Source organism: Oncorhynchus clarkii, chromosome 28 (genome assembly GCF_045791955.1).
Source record: "Oncorhynchus clarkii lewisi isolate Uvic-CL-2024 chromosome 28, UVic_Ocla_1.0, whole genome shotgun sequence".
NCBI lineage: Eukaryota > Metazoa > Chordata > Actinopteri > Salmoniformes > Salmonidae > Oncorhynchus > Oncorhynchus clarkii.
The window spans coordinates 42858625-42876382 of record NC_092174.1 but is presented as its reverse complement, the minus strand read 5'-3'; the positions used below and the strand labels follow the sequence as shown (position 1 = coordinate 42876382).

Below are 17758 nucleotides of genomic sequence, written 5' to 3'. Positions count from 1 at the left end.
CTGTCTCTGTTGACCTGGCTGGGTTGGTCTCCTGTCTCTGTTGACCTGGCTGGGTTGGTCCCCTGTCTCTGTTGACCTGGCTGGGTTGGTCCCCTGTCTCTGTTGTCCTGGCTGGGTTGGTCCCCTGTCTCTGTTGTCCTGGCTATGTTGGTCCCCTGTCTCTGTTGTCCTGGCTGGGTTGGTCCCCGGTCTCTGTTGACCTGGCTGAGTTGGTTCCCTTTCTCTGTTGTCCTGGCTGGGTCGGTCCCCTGTCTCTGTTGACCTGGCTGGGTTGGTCCCCTGTCTCTGTTGTTCTGGCTGAGTTGGTTCCCTGTCTCTGTTGTCCTGGCTGGGTCGGTCCCCTGTCTCTGTTGTCCTGGCTGGGTCGGTCCCCTGTCTCTGTTGTCCTGGCTGGGTTGGTCCCCTGTCTCTGTTGACCTGGATGGGTTGGTCCCCTGTCTCTGTTGTCCTGGCTGGGTTGGTCTAGGGGACCACAGCTGTGGACTACCAGTATCAGGTTGCCAAGTGTCTCTCCATGCTGGATGTGGTTACTTTTAATTAAAATGAATCCATTTCCATCGCCATCAATTTTCGCTAGATGACCATATGGACACTTCAAAAAAACACAATCTAATTTCCATCCATCCATCCAGCCGCCCACCCACTCCTCTCCCTTATTCTCAACCCTCCTGTTCCCCTGCACTCATGTCTGGACAAACAATGGCTAACCGGTTTACAGATTTCTACCTCAGCTCTTAACGTCACATCAGTTTACAGACCACTACTACTGAACCTTCTAGAAAACCCCTTTAACACATCAGTTTACAGACCACTACTACTGAACCTTCTAGAAAACACCCTAAAACACATCAGTTTACAGACCACTACTACTGAACCTTCTAGAAAACCCCTTTATAACAGATAAAATATCAACGTTCTCTTTCTGAGGTGTTTAGTGTGTAGAACTGCGTGTGGGCTGCGCCATTAAGAGGCAATTACACGGCTATTAGCCATGCATATACTATGTATTTACCATTCACCTTTCATTTTGAAGGACTAAGGATTCTTCTAGAAACGGCAGGCTAGGAGAGTGACTCGGGAAAAGTAATTCTAACCGTTTACGTGAAGTCAACTTGTACATTTTAGCAGAGATCCTACTCGTATCCATAGCGACTAATACTCATTGTGAAACATATTGTACATCTCGGATTGATGCCCTTATGACACATGTATTTTTTACCAGTCTGTTTATGCCATAGCAGAAACTGATCTGGGACCAGGCTAGTACAATAACAGGCATGGCAGGGACTTGACATGATAGCAGAAACTGATCTGGGACCAGGCTAGTACAATAACAGGCATGGCAGGGACTTGACATGATAGCAGAAACTGATCTGGGACCAGGCTAGTACAATAACAGGCATGGCAGGGACTTGACATGATAGCAGAAACTGATCTGGGACCAGGCTAGTACAATAACAGGCATGGCAGGGACTTGACATGATAGCAGAAACTGATCTGGGACCAGGCTAGTACAATAACAGGCATGGCAGGGACTTGACATGATAGCAGAAACTGATCTGGGACCAGGCTAGAACAATAACAGGCATGGCAGGGACTTGACATGATAGCAGAAACTGATCTGGGACCAGGCTAGTACAATAACAGGCATGGCAGGGACTTGACATGATAGCAGAAACTGATCTGGGACCAGGCTAGTACAATAACAGGCGGGAGCACTAAGAGAAGCTCAGTGGTCTTGACTGTCATGAAAGGGACACTACAGATGTCTCAGATTAAAACTAAATGAAAATTAAAATAAAAAGTACCAAAATGTTTCCCATCGACGCCCATGAAACAAGTCAACATGAAACAAGTCAACCTGAAACAAGTCGACATGAAACAAGTCAACATGAAACAAGTCAACCTGAAACAAGTCAACCTGAAACAAGTCAACAAGAAACAAGTCAACCTGAAACAAGTCAACATGAAACAAGTCAACCTGAAACAAGTCAACATGAAACAAGTTGACATGAAACAAGTCAACATGAAACAAGTCAACATGAAACAAGTCGACATGAAACAAGTCAACATGAAACAAGTCAACCTGAAACAAGTCACCATGAAACAAGTCAACATGAAACAAGTCAACATGAAACAAGTCAACATGAAACAAGTCAACATGAAACAAGTCGACATGAAACAAGTCGACATGAAACAAGTCAACCTGAAACAAATCAACCTGAAACAAGTCAACATGAAACAAGTCGACATGAAACAAGTCGACATGAAACAAGTCAACATGAAACAAGTCAACATGAAACAAGTCAACCTGAAACAAGTCAACATGAAACAAGTCAACATGAAACAAGTCAACATGAAACAAGTCAACATGAAACGAGTCAACCTGAAACAAGTCAACAAGAAACAAGTCAACATTAAACAAGTCAACCTGAAACAAGTCAACCTGAAACAAGTCAACATGAAACAAGTCAACCTGAAACAAGTCAACCTGAAACAAGTCAACATGAAACAAGTCAACATGAAACAAGTCAACATGAAATAAAAAGATAAACCATTATATTTAAAGGATAATGTATAGACATGGTGGGTTTTGTTCTGTGTGACTTTGAGTATGACCTTGTTGGTGAAGGAGTGGTGGTCTATTGTGATGTAGAGTGACCTGGGTTGATTACAGTGTCTTCCCTAGGGATCAACGGGGCCCAGGTTGATTACAGTGTGTTCCCTAGGGATCAACGGGGTGTCTGAGGTCACCACTCAGGGTTGATTGCCCTGCCCCGTCTGTACAGGACGGGGTTAAATGCTCACATGAGACTAATGATGTCACAAGGCCTCATATGGCCCCTAGATTCTGGAACACTGGGGAGGGAGGGATTCTATTGGTCGACTCCCAATAATGGATCTCACAAAACAGGTGGAACGGTTTGGGTACTAAAATGGCTGGAAATCCCAGAAATCTCACTGAATTGAAAAGCAACATGCATTTGAAAACAGGAAACAACACATCCCTTTAAAAAAAAAATGTTTTAACTTCCTTCTCCAGTGTGAAAAGGAACTTTATCAAGTCTCATCTGTCTCCAACAACAAATGACAATTTGGTGCAGGCAGCTATGAATCTACATCATCGTTATGCAAAATGTATCAGATGTAAATGTAGGTCCCTTATATCACTATGAAGAGAAGCAGCCTGAGGTCTGACAGGCTGGGATAGATATCTGCTTTGTGTAGCTGGCTGTTTTGAATATGACCCAGACAACTGTCTCCTGCTGTCCTTAACTACCAGCCCATTGTAGAGAGGGGCTTAGTGACTGTCCTTAACTACCAGCCCATTGTAGAGAGAGGCTTAGTGACTGTCCACAACTACCAGCCCATTGTAGAGAGAGGCTCAGTGACTGTCCTTAACTACCAGCCCATTGTAGAGAGAGGCTTAGTGACTGTCCTTAACTACCAGCCAATTGTAGAGAGAGGCTTAGTGACTGTCCTTAACTACCAGCCCATTGTAGAGAGAGGCTTAGTGACTGTCCACAACTACCCTAACTAACTAACTACATTGTAGAGAGAGGCTTAGTGACTGTCCTTAACTACCAGCCAATTGTAGAGGGAGGCTTAGTGACTGTCCTTAACTACCAGCCAATTGTAGAGAGAGGCTTAGTGACTGTCCTTAACTACCAGCCCATTGTAGAGAGAGGCTTAGTGACTGTCCTTAACTACCAGCCAATTGTAGAGAGAGACTCAGTGACTGTCCTTAACTACCAGCCCATTGTAGAGAGAGGCTAAGTGACTGTCATTAACTACCAGCCCATTGTAGAGAGAGGCTCAGTGACTGTCCTTAACTACCAGCCCATTGTAGAGAGAGGCTTAGTGACTGTCCTTAACTACCAGCCCATTGTAGAGAGAGGCTTAGTGACTGTCCTTAACTACCAGCCAATTGTAGAGAGAGACTCAGTGACTGTCCTTAACTACCAGCCCATTGTAGAGAGAGGCTCAGTGACTGTCATTAACTACCAGCCCATTGTAGAGAGAGGCTCGGTGACTGTCCTTAACTACCAGCCCATTGAAGAGAGAGGCTCAGTGACTGTCCTTAACTACCAGCCCATTGTAGAGAGAGGCTCAGTGACTGTCCTTAACTACCAGCCCATTGTAGAGAGGCTCAGTGACTGTCCTTAACTACCAGCCCATTGTAGAGAGAGGCTTAGTGACTGTCCTTAACTACCAGCCCATTGTAGAGGGAGGCTTAGTGACTGTCCTTAACTACCAGCCCATTGTAGAGAGAGGCTCAGTGGCTGTCATTAACTACCAGCCCATTGTAGAGAGAGGCTCTGTGACTGTCCTTAAATACCAGCCCATTGAAGAGAGAGGCTCAGTGACTGTCCTTAACTACCAGCCCATTGTAGAGAGAGGCTCAGTGACTGTCCTTAACTACCAGCCCATTGTAGAGAGGCTCAGTGACTGTCCTTAACTACCAGCCCATTGTAGAGAGAGGCTTAGTGACTGTCCTTAACTACCAGCCCATTGTAGAGGGAGGCTTAGTGACTGTCCTTAACTACCAGCCCATTGTAGAGAGGCTCAGTGACTGTCCTTAACTACCAGCCCATTGTAGAGAGAGGCTTAGTGACTGTCCTTAACTACCAGCCCATTGTAGAGGGAGGCTTAGTGACTGTCCTTAACTACCAGCCCATTGAAGAGAGAGGCTCAGTGACTATCCTTAACTACCAGCCCATTGTAGAGAGAGGCTCAGTGACTGTCCTTAACTACCAGCCCATTGTAGAGAGAGGCTTGGTGACTGTCCTTAACTACCAGCCCATTGTAGAGGGAGGCTTAGTGACTGTCCTTAACTACCAGCCCATTGTAGAGAGAGGCTTAGTGACTGTCCTTAACTACCAGCCCATTGTAGAGGGAGGCTTAGTGACTGTCTGAACAGAAGACGAGGTTTCCAGTTGGTCACGACACAGAGACTGTCTTTGTCTGAGAATTAAAAGGCCCCACTGGCTCATTTTACCTGGTATTGATCTGATTACTGGAGTTTGTTAGGCAGCAGAACAGAGGGGACCAGCTTTAGAATAGATCTGTCTGTCTTAACCTATAGAGAGGTCAGGCTTAAACACAGTATAGACAGGACTTCAGAATAACATATGAATCATGATAAGATGAAAGCATCCACCTCTGATTAATAGCATTACTGTAGTTAGGGAGCAGGGGAGAACAGGGAGATACAGAGGAGGACAGGGAGGGAGCAGGGGAGAACAGGGAGGGACAGGGGGGGGGAGCAGGGAGGGAGCAGGGGAGAACAGGGAGGGACAGGGGGGGAGCAGGGGAGGACAGGGAGGGAGCAGGGGAGAACAGGGAGAGACAGGGAGGGAGCAGGGGAGGACAGGGAGGGAGCAGGGGAGAACAGGGAGGGACAGGGAGGGAGCAGGGGAAAACAGGGAGGGACAGCTATAGTAGGACTGTCTGCCTGCCTGCCTGCGCCTATAGAGAGGTAAGGCTTACACAGTAGAGAGAAGAGCAAGAGGACCACATAGCTAGATAGAAGCTACCACATCAGAAAGGCTAATTAACAGGAGAATAATATTACACTCAATTGTCTATCTTTGTTTCCCGTCTGACTAACGGAGGGCTGAGTTTAATTTATTTTACCACTCAAACATCACACAACCACTTCATTCGTCCTATATGTCGCAGGGTCAGAGGTGAAAAAAGGGGCTGAAGTGACTCATCTCTACATTATTGTGGAGGGAACTGGAAGCCTTGGCGTAGAGCACGCAGTCAGGATTCTAGAGTACAATGGTAGAGAATAAAATGTGTTCCCGAAGGTCAGTAATACACTGACACGTGTTCAAATGCGAAGCCAACGGGTCACACAGCGAGCGGCAGGGGAGGTTGAACCTTGAGATAGAAAATGAGAGTGTATGCGTGTGTGATCTAATTGAATTACAGTGACCCTGTGACAGCGCTGTGGTTGAGGTTATGTGCTGAATTAATTTTTGGTCCCTGACCCCTCCTCTTCTGTAGGGCATCTCTCCACACTCGACAACCCCGGGGGCCACACAGACTCCCAGGGGCCCCAGAACCCTAGCGACAGTGACACGTCTCGAAGAGAGCACTTCTCCAAACCCCTATCTTCATTAAGATGGACAGCAGGGCACTGAGGTCATACGCACCCACGCACGCACACACACACACGCACGCGCACGCACACGCACACACACACACACACACACTCCACATGTACTGTTTCTAGAATAATCTACAGAACACCAGCAGACTGAGTGCATTTGGAAAGCAGCTGAGTATGGTGCTATCAGAATCCACCTAGGAGACCAAGTGGACTGGACCGGTACAGTTTTGCCTTCCTGCGTCACTTCATACACAGAAGATCTCCGCTGAACAGAACCACATGGGTTTTATTCGTCTCTATGTGACCCCCAATGACTTCAGAACAAAGTTAACTACAAATTAAAAACTTGCCAACGTCTTTGCAATTGATTACAAACAAACAACGTATAATGAGATGCTTCAAACGAGAACCGAGATGACTGCATTAAAATATAAAACAGTAGGCTATATGTCTATATCAATCATATTGAAATACATTTCATGTTCAATCAATTGAGTTCTATTTTGCTACTTGTTGCCTACTGTCTGTAATTTATATCAAAATATTTCATGACTTTGCCAAATTGTAGGTGGTAATATCTCTCTAGGATCTGATCCGTCATCAATATTGTGAAATAATTATAATGTTAAGGTCAGATTTGAATGGAAAAAGCTGACCGAGACAAGCACTCCTTTTCTTTTCGTTCCTATCAGCGTTGACACACGCTCCAACGACGCACTTAGCGACCGTTCTCACTGGCGTGGTGTTCTGGGAAAACGCATGTTGCATCTTGGGTCGTTGTAGGAAAGATGTTTAAAACACTCGTATGACTCAGTTCCAGCGCCATCGGGGGAAAATGGGCCCTGGAGTGGTATGTACGGAGTTAAAATGGGCCCTGGAGTGGTATGTACGGAGTTAAATTGGGCCTTGGAGTGGTATGTACGGGGTTAAAATGGGCCCTGGAGTGGTATGTACGGGGTTAAAATGGGCCTTGGAGTGGTATGTACGGGGTTAAAATGGGCCCTGGAGTGGTATGTACGGGGTTAAAATGGGCCCTGGAGTGGTATGTACGGGGTTAAAATGGGCCCTGGAGTGGTATGTACTGAGTTAAAATGGGCCCTGGAGTGGTATGTACGGAGTTAAAATGGGCCCTGGAGTGGTATGTACGGGGTTAAAATGGGCCCTGGAGTGGTATGTACGGAGTTAAATTGGGCCCTGGAGTGGTATGTACAGAGTTAAAATGGGCCCTGGAGTGGTATGTACGGGGTTAAAATGGGCCCTGGAGTGGTATGTACGGAGTTAAATTGGGCCCTGGAGTGGTATGTACTGAGTTAAAATGGGCCCTGGAGTGGTATGTACTGAGTTAAAATGGGCCCTGGAGTGGTATGTACTGGGTTAAATTGGGCCCTGGAGTGGTATGTACGGAGTTAAATTGGGCCCTGGAGTGGTATGTACGGAGTTAAATTGGGCCCTGGAGTGGTATGTACGGAGTTAAAATGGGCCCTGGAGTGGTATGTACAGAGTTAAAATGGGCCCTGGAGTGGTATGTACAGAGTTAAAATGGGCCTTGGAGTGGTATGTACGGGGTTAAATTAAGCAGCAAGTTGCACAGCGTGAGCAGCGTCTCCTTAAGCAAACAAACAAACAAACAAACAAACAAACAAACAAGCTAGAGCAAAAATGAATATTCAGCAGTCCAGTTTAATGTAATAGTGCACTTCTGTTAAGAGGCAGACTGACTGAACAAATTACACGATGAACTACAAGTCGAAGTCTATTTGGTCTCTTCCATCGGTATAAAATCTAAAGAAACATACATTTTTGTTAATGTATTATAATATATGCCATTTAGTAAACGCTTTTATCCAAAACAACTTAAAAGTACAGCAAGTGTGTTTTAGTAAGTGACTCCAACAGGAATCAAACCCACAAACTTGAGTGTTATTAACGCCATGAAACACAGGTATGGCTGTATTCTGGCATGATCCTAGGGTTTAAAAGCATGTTTTTAGTCATACATGAAGTACAGTACTTACTGTCAGCCTGAGAGGAGAGCACCAGGCAGCTGAGTAGCAGCAGGAGGGATGGCACCGCCCCCCTGGGCAGGAGGGGAACTGCAGGGTGAATGTTTGGCACCATGATGGTCCAGGTTGGCACGGCGACTCCTCCTCCTCGCTCCCCTCAACGAAGACACAAAACGCCGACTCCTCTTCGCTCCCCTCAACGAAGACAGACACCTCACCTCACACGATCAAACACAGACACCTGGGAGGAGACAGAGAGAAGACAGGACGTTAGTGTTTTCATTTAAATCTGATCTGATCTGATCTGACGGAAGTCATCTGCAAAATGCTGGTACAAAAGCCAGACAAGAAAAAAAGTGTAGCTTGGATCCATCAAAGACACAATCGGTAACAACACTATCCAGGCTATATAACACCAGAGACCACCGCATTAGCAGTTTCCTGCAGCATAACAATCAACAGAGAATCGTGGGGAGACAAGAAAACAAACCCCTCCTTGACGGGGGATAGCTACCCCTCTAACCCCTCCTTGACAGGAGATAGCTACCCCTCTAACTCCTCCTTGACAGGAGATAGCTACCCCTACTTGACGGGCGATAGCTACCCCTCTAACCCCTCCTTGACGGGTGATAGCTACCCCTCTAACCTCTCCTTGACGGGTGATAGCTACCCCTCTAACCCCTCCTTGATGGGTGATAGCTACCCCTCTAACCCCTCCTTGATGGGCGATAGCTACCCCTCTAACCCCTCCTTGACGGGCGATAGCTACCCCTCTAACCCCTCCTTGACGGGCGATAGCTACCCCTCTAACCCCTCCTTGACGGGTGATAGCTGGGGACAGACTAGTACACAGTGACTCCCTGGGGACAGTTAGTTAACTCATACCTTCTCTAGGGACCTGGGGGAAATAGACAGTTAACTCATACCTTCTCTAGGGACCTGGGGGAACAGACAGTTCAGGAAACAGAACAGAAAAACGAAAAATAACAACATTGTCAAGGAACAGAATCAGAACCGGGAACGAAAGTGATCAATACTGCTCCGGAATAGAACTATTTTATTTTAAAAGCATAGGAACCGCTTAATAATGATATTTTACGCTCTGGGAATTTTTTTCCAGTCCCACAAAAAACACAACAAAGCATATTTTCAATGCCCTCACTCTGTCACTCAGAAACTAATTCCAGCGTCTGTCTGCCAGCTGGAAATCTTTGCCAGTATGTATGTAGGCTACCTGTCCCTCCGAAGCTTAGGCTACTGTAGCCCCTCCCCCTCCAAAGCCTAGGCTACTGTTGTCCCTCCCCCTCCAAAGCCTAGACTACTGTAGCCCCTCCCCCTCCAAAAGTCTAAACTACTGTAGCCCCTCCCCCTGAAGCCTAGACTAATGTAGCCCCTCCCCCTCCAAAGCCTAGACTAATGTAGCCCCTCCCCCTCCAAAACCTAGACTAATGTTGCCCCGCCCCCTCAAAAGCCAAGACTACTGTAGCCTACTGACGTTACAAGCGTGATTTAGAAATTAGGGAGAGATGTGTTTTTGTTGTATTTCTGATGCCCCTCTGCACACACAAGCTTGTCCAACATTAAGACAACTCTCGGGAAGATCAAAGACATTCAACGTTTCTGCATAGAAGCCGCTCCTCCGTAGGTATAATCCTGTGGGTATAATTCAGATAATGCATGTTATAACAATCCGCCCAGCGCCTCCAGCCAAGCCTCCTCTCTCCTCCGCAATCTTTCACTCACATCTTGCGGCCTACACTTGTCTGTCCAATGCATGTAAACAACTAGATCTTGCCCACTCTACAGCCAGCTGCTCAAACTGCACCGATTGGTGAACTCATTTATTATCTTGCTAAATAAAAAAGGACCAGAAAGGAACATCATCGGTTCGGTTCTGAACTTTATTTTGCTGGAACGGAACAAAGAAAATAATGGTTCTGTTCAGAACGAAACGATTGGAAAATAATGTTGGTTCCAAACCCTCTGCTTTTTCTCAGAGATGTGGTGCCAAGAAACTAAAACACGGTTCCTTCTACTACAGAATACAAAATGTGGTGGGTGACCAGTCAGCTTTCAGTTAGAGAAACAACTGCTAAACCTCTCTAAAAACCTGCAGAGGTGTTGACTAGCCCATTACCTTCCATAACAAAGCCATCACCTACAGAGAGATGAACCTGGAGAAGAGTCCCCTAAGCAAGCTGGTCCTTGTTCACAAACTCACCCCACAGAGCCCCAGGAAAGAAGTGCAATTAGACCCAACCAAATCATGAGAAAACAAAAAGATAATTACTAATTACTATAATTATTAATGTTTACTGTAGACTGTTACCATTTTATTGTATTTATTTTTGTATTATTATTTACTACCATTTTATATTATTATTTGCTATCATTTACAATTTTGTTACAATGTATATTGTATACATTGTTGCTTTGGCAATATTGACACAATGTTTTTCATGCCAATAAAGCAGCTTGAATTTGAATTTGAATTTGAATTTGAGAGAGAGAGAGAGAGAGAGAGAGAGAGAGAGAGAGAGAGAGAGAGAGAGAGAGAGAGAGAGAGAGAGATAGAGAGAGAGTGAGAGAGACAGAGAGACAGAGAGAGAGATAGAGAGAGAGTGAGAGAGACAGAGAGACAGAGAGAGAGAGAGAGAGAGAGACAGAGAGAGAGAGAGAGACAGAGAGACAGAGAGACAGAGAGAGTGAGAGAGAGAGAGAGAGAGAGAGAGAGAGAGAGAGAGAGAGACAGATAAACTTGGCATGTCGCTTTGTGAGCTCCAAACTCTTGGCAGCGAGGGGGTATCTTTCACAGCAGATGAGTGTGTGTGTGTAGGGATATCTTTCACAGCAGGTAGGTGTGTGAGTGTGTGTGTGTGTGTGTGTGCGTGGATATCTTTCAGATGCCAGAGAGAGACAGATGCTTTTCATCTTCAATCAGACACATTTCTGGAGGCATGATGTTTACTCTGCATTTATTTATTTATTATTATTTTGTTTGTCCCCTGCGGATTAGCACCCCCTGGCCACACGCAAATACACTGGGGAGGTGTGTGTGTGTGTGTGTGTGTGTGTGTGTGTGTGTGTGTGTGTGTGTGTGTGTGTGTGTGTGTGTGTGTGTGTGTTGCATGTAAATCTGCTCCACTAACACACAGCAGGGTATGAGAGGAGTGACTGCAGTGTGAGACAGCAGGGTATGAGAGGAGTGACTGCAGTGTGAGACAGCAGGGTATGAGAGGAGTGACTGCAGTGTGAGGCAGCAGGGTATGAGAGGAGTGACTGCAGTCTGAAACAGCAGGGTATGAGAGGAGGGACTGCAGTGTGAGACAGCAGGGTATGAGAGGAGTGCACAGGAAGAGCAGTGTCTACTAACATGTGAGAGAGAGAAACAGAGAGAGAGAGAAACAGAGAGAGAGAAACAGAGAGAGAAACAGAGAGAGAGAAAGAGAGAGAAAGGGAGAGAGGGAGAGAGAGAAACAGAGAGAGAGAGAAACAGAGAGAGAGAGAAAAAGAGAGAGAGAAACAGAGAGAGAGAAACAGAGAGAGAGAAACAGAGAGAGAGAAACAGAGAGAGAGAGAAACAGAGAGAGAAACAGAGAGAGAGAGAAACAGAGAGAGAGAAACAGAGAGAGAGAAACAGAGAGAGAGAAACAGAGAGAGAGAGAAACAGAGAGAGAAACAGAGAGAGAGAGAAACAGAGAGAGAGAAACAGAGAGAGAGAGAAACAGAGAGAGAGAATGTGTCCTTGTTAGCATGCGTGTGACTGTGTGATGTATGCAAGCCCTGAATGCTGATTGGCTGACAGACGTGGCATATCAGACCGTATACCACGGGTATGACAAAACATTTATTTTTACTGCTCTAATTACATTGGTAAAGAGTTTATAGTAGCAATAAGGCGCCTCGGTGGTTTGTGATACATGGTCGATATACCACGGCTAAGGGCTGTGTCCAGGCACTCCACGTTGCATCGTGCCTAAGAACAGCCCTTAGCCTCGGCAAATTGGCCATATAGCAAACTAGTCAACTGATATCTGTCTATGACAACAAGGCCTCTCAGTGGGTGTCAGTCTACATGCCAATACTGACCAGTCGTATCCAACAGTAGTCTATACGGACTCTGAATAACAACATTACAGAAGCTGGTAGAAGACTGGACCAGCAGGCTAGTCTCTCCTCTGTTTGTGAATAAAGGTAGGTGGTGGAGTGAGTCTACTACTTAACTACTCTCTCCACTGTCAAATTGTACCATTAACAATCCCACAGGAACCTCATTAACTAGTCACTTCTCCAAGACAAGTCAGAGGAGGCTTCCACTAAAGCCTAGACCAGGGGGAGGTTTAAAGAACAGCCATAGACCAGGGGGAGGTTTAAAGAACAGCCATAGACAAGGGGGAGGTTTACAGAACAGCCATAGACCAGGGGGAGGTTTAAAGAACAGCCATAGACCAGGGGGAGGCTTTAAAGAACAGCCATAGACAAGGGGGAGGTTTAAAGAACAGCCCTGCATCACTGCCCGGTACGGCAACAGCACCGCCTTCGATCACATGGTGCTATAGAGTGTGGTGTGGACGGCCCAGTACATCACTGGGGCCCAGCTCCCTGCCACCCAGGACCTCTATATCAGAGTGTGGCGTGGACGGCCCAGTACATCACTGGGGCCCAGCTCCCTGCCACCCAGGACCTCTATAAAAGAGACCGCAGTAGGAAGGCCCGGGAAATGGTTAAAGACTCCAATCACCCACGTCATAGACTGTTCTCTCTGCTTCCACACAGCAAGCTGTACATATCTACCTCCATCACTCCAGTATCCCTGTCACCTTCCCCCTATACATATCTACCTCCATCACTCCAGTATCCCTGCATACTACCGTTCTCTGAGCATGCAAATTGGAGCAAATCGAACCAGGTCTAATCGCCCAACATCGGTGCCCGACCTCACTAATGCTCTTGTGGCTGAATGGAAGCAAGTCCCCGCGGCAATGTTCCAACATCTAGTGGAAAACCTTCCCAGCAGAATGGAGGCTGTTATAACAGCAATGTTCCAACATCTAGTGGAAAGCCTTCACCAGAAGAGTGGAGGCTGTTATAGCAGCAATGTTCCAACATCTAGTGGAAAACCTTCCCAGAAGAGTGGAGGCTGTTATAACAGCAATGTTCCAACATCTAGTGGAAAACCTTCCCAGCAGAATGGAGGCTGTTATAACAGCAATGTTCCAACATCTAGTGGAAAGCCTTCCCAGAAGAGTGGAGGCTGTTATAGCAGCAATGTTCCAACATCTAGTGGAAAACCTTCCCAGAAGAGTGGAGGCTGTTATAACAGCAATGTTGTTATAGCAGCAAACATCTAGTGGAAAACCTTCCCAGAAGAGTGTAGGCTGTTATAGCAGCAATGTTCCAACATCTAGTGGAAAACCTCCCCAGAAGAGTGGATGCTGTTATAGCAGCAATGTTCCAACATCTAGTGGAAAGCCTTCCCAGAAGAGTGTAGGCTGTTATAGCAGCAATGTTCCAACATCTAGTGGAAAACCTTCCCAGAAGAGTGGAGGCTGTTATAGCAGCAATGTTCCAACATCTAGTGGAAAACCTTCCCAGAAGAGTGGAGGCTGTTATAGCAGCAATGTTCCAACATCTAGTGGAAAACCTTCCCAGAAGAGTGGAGGCTGTTATAGCAGCAATGTTCCAACATCTAGTGGAAAACCTTCCCAGAAGAGTGTAGGCTGTTATAGCAGCAATGTTCCAACATCTAGTGGAAAACCTTCCCAGAAGAGTGTAGGCTGTTATAGCAGCAATGTTCCAACATCTAGTGGAAAACCTACCCAGAAGAGTGGAGGCTGTTATAGCAGCAAAGTGGGGACCAACTCCATATTAATGCCCATGATTTTGGAATGAGATGTTTGATGAGCAGGTGTCCACATACTTTTGATAATGTAGTGTACTTTCCGTGTGTTTTTCTTATTGTATTACATTGTTATTGATTATTGCATCGTGGGGTTTTGAGTTTGCAAGAAAGGCATTTCCCTGGACTTGTGCACGTGACATTAAAACTTGAAACTTGCAACCAGGCGCAGGGCTTTCATAAAGTCGATGGCCACATCGGCCAGGCAGAACCAATGGGCTCAGGACAGTATGTTAGCGGCAGAGATGCTGGATGTCAGCTGGCTTTAAGAGACAGCAGAACAGGTATGTCTGAATAGCTCTGCACAGACAGATGGACATTGTGGTGCCGTTCTGCCTCAGCCAGGGAGTACTCTGCTGGTAGAGACGGACCAACGATGGATGGACGGACCAACGATGGATGGACACACTGCTGAGTAAAAACAGTGCAATTGCCCCCTCTCCCTCCCTCCCACCAACTCTCCATCCCAACCTCCCTCCACCCTCCCTCCCACCCCCTCTCCCTCTTACCTCCTCGTTTTACCTCAGGCAGCAACAAAACACGGTGTTCGTTTTTACCTCAGCCAGCTACCTCAGGCAGCAACAAAACACAGTGTTCGTTTTTACCTCAGCCAGCTACCTCAGGCAGCAACAAAACACAGTGTTCGTTTTTACCTCAGCCAGCTACCTCAGCCAGCAACAAAACACAGAGTTAGTTTTAACTCAGCCAGCTACCTCAGGCAGCAACAAAACACAGTGTTCGTTTTTACTTCAGCCAGCTACCTCAGGCAGCAACAAAACACAGTGTTCGTTTTTACCTCAGCCAGCTACCTCAGGCAGCAACAAAACAGTGTTCGTTTTTACCTCAGCCAGCTACCTCAGGGAGCAACAAAACACAGTGTTCGTTTTTACCTCAGCCAGCTACCTCAGGCAGCAACAAAACACAGTGTTCGTTTTTACCTCAGCCAGCTACCTCAGGCAGCAACAAAACACAGTGTTCGTTTTTACCTCAGCCAGCTACCTCAGGCAGTAACAAAACACAGTGTTCGTTTTTACCTCAGCCAGCTACCTCAGGCAGCAACAAAACACAGTGTTCGTTTTTACCTCAGCCAGCTACCTCAGGCAGCAACAAAACACAGTTTTCGTTTTTACCTCAGCCAGCTACCTCAGGCAGCAACAAAACACAGTGTTCGTTTTTACCTCAGCCAGCTACCTCAGGCAGCAACAAAACACAGTGTTCGTTTTTACCTCAGCCAGCTACCTCAGGCAGCAACAAAACACAGTGTTCGTTTTTACCTCAGCCAGCTACCTCAGGCAGTAACAAAACACAGTGTTCGTTTTTACCTCAGCCAGCTACCTCAGGCAGCAACAAAACACAGTGTTCATTTTACCTCAGCATACAGAGAATGCATCCCAAATGGGGCCCTATTCCATAGTGCACTAATTTTGAACAGGACCCACAGGGCTCTGGTCTAAAGTAGTGCACTATATAGAGAATAGGCTGCCGTTTTGGATGCAGAGGAGAAAGCCAGAAGTCGGAAAACTCCAGAGAATAACTAGGCCAACATGCTGGGCTGATCTCCATGTAACCAAATGAAGCACTAGCTGAAAGTAACCAAATTACTTCCCCCAACAGCTTAACAAATCCCAGTCTGCATCCTAAATCACACCCTATGCCGTATATAGTGCACTAGTTTTGACCAGGGCCTATAGGGGCTCTGGTCTAAAGCAGTGCACTATATAGGGAATAAAGGTGCCATTTGGGACGCAAACCTTAGTTGTTTCCAGTCTCCACACCAAGCCTGATGGTGCATGTAGTTTTCCAAGGGGGGAAGAGAGACGAGGCAGAGCACTGACATTCAGCCAACAAAGACTAATGTCCTGTGACCTGGTTGGCTGGTTGGCTGGTTTTACTGGGCCTTTGTTTACAAGGCAATCCTGTCTGGTTAATTGTTAAGGCTTTAGTGCTGGGGGCAGGAGACTGTGAGTGCTCAGTAGAGGAAACATATTCAAGCAAAGAGCATTTCCTTCAGATAACCAATGGCCAAATCTAGCCTGTCTGTCATTCAGATAATTGTCCTGTGAGAATAGGTCAGATCAGCTTGGCAATACATGACTTGGGCCAGACCCAGAGGGGGGGGGTTGACAGTTCACACCCCCACGAGACAAAAACGATGAAAGTGTTTTTGTTAAGAGAGGGATGTGATCTTAGGTCAGAGAGCGTGTCAGCCTGACGGAACCTCCCATTTTTGAAGAACAGTATAAAAAACGATGGGTTATGAATTGACATATCAGACCAGAGAGGTGTCGAGCTGAAGCTCACATCCAAAGTGATTGGAACTCTGAAATCTGAACACGAGGTAGAGACGATAGTTACCTCCCGGACAATCGCTGGTACGGCTGATTAGTATCTAGAAAAGCTCATTGAAGTGGGACCATTCTACCGCTATCTACCATTCAGATAGCCTAGCCAATATCTAGCCTGTCTATAATTCAGATAGCCTAGCCAATATCTACCATTCAGAAAGCCTAGCCAATATCTACCATTCAGATAGCCTAGCCAATATCTACCATTCAGATAGCCTAAACAATATCTACCATTCAGATAGACAGGCTAGATTTTGGCTATCATTCAGACAGCCTAGCCAATATCTAGCCTGTCTATAATTCAGATAGCCTAGCCAATATCTACCATTCAGATAGCCTAGCCAATATCTATCATTCAGATAGCCTAACCAATATCTAGCCTGTCTATCATTCAGATAGCCTAGCCACTATCTACCATTCAGATAGCCTAGCCAATATCTAGCCTGTCTATAATTCAGATAGCCTAGCCAATATCTACCATTCAGATAGCCTAGCCAATATCTATCATTCAGATAGCCTAACCAATATCTAGCCTGTCTATCATTCAGATAGCCTAGCCACTATCTACCATTCAGATAGACAGGCTAGATATTGGTTAGGCTATCTGAATGATAGATAGTGGCTAGGCTATCTGAATGATAGACAGGCTAGATATTGGTTAGGCTATCATTCAGATAGCCTAGCCAATATCTACCATTCAGATAGCCTAGCCACTATCTATCATTCAGATAGCCTAGCCACTATCTACCATTCAGATAGCCTAGCCACTATCTACCATTCAGATAGCCTAGCCACTATCTATCATTCAGATAGCCTAGCCACTATCTATCATTCAGATAGCCTAGCCACTATCTATCATTCAGATAGCCTAGCCACTATCTATCATTCAGATAGCCTAACCACTATCTACCATTCAGATAGCCTAGCCAATATCTACCATTCAGCCAATATAGCTTAGCCTAGCCAAGACTCTGATTAGTCTAGTCTAAGACATTAAAAGTGCAAGATGTGTGACTACTGAGCAAGGTTCGAAGTGATAAACTACCTTTCTATCAGGTTAGATGTTAGAGAACACGTGGATGTCACACATCGGTCAGGTATGTGACGAGGTCAGCACATGAAGGCCTAAACGTGGTGACGTCAGCACGCAAACGTCGTTAGCGGCACTTTCGCTAGTTTATCAGGATCCCCATTGGCTGTTGCAAAAGCAGCAGCTACTCTTCCTGGGGGTCCAACACAGAACAGGAAACATGACATAATACAGAACATTAAAATAGACAAGAACAACCCAAGGACAGAACTACAGACATTATCTTTTTTTAAAGGCACACGTAGCCTACATATCAATACATACACACTAACTATCTAGGTCAAACAGGGGAGAGGCGTTGTG

At 46.0% G+C, this 17758-nt stretch overlaps 1 protein-coding gene across 1 annotated transcript in view; it reads right to left on the bottom strand.

The window, feature by feature from the left end:
- LOC139386946 (receptor-type tyrosine-protein phosphatase F) overlaps positions 1–17758 on the bottom strand; it is a gene marked incomplete in the record, with an annotated part of 253682 nt that overhangs the window by 205795 nt on the left and 30129 nt on the right. The window contains 1 exon segment of the mRNA XM_071132849.1: positions 8134–8362. Within this exon segment, the coding sequence (XP_070988950.1) occupies positions 8134–8236 (103 nt within the window).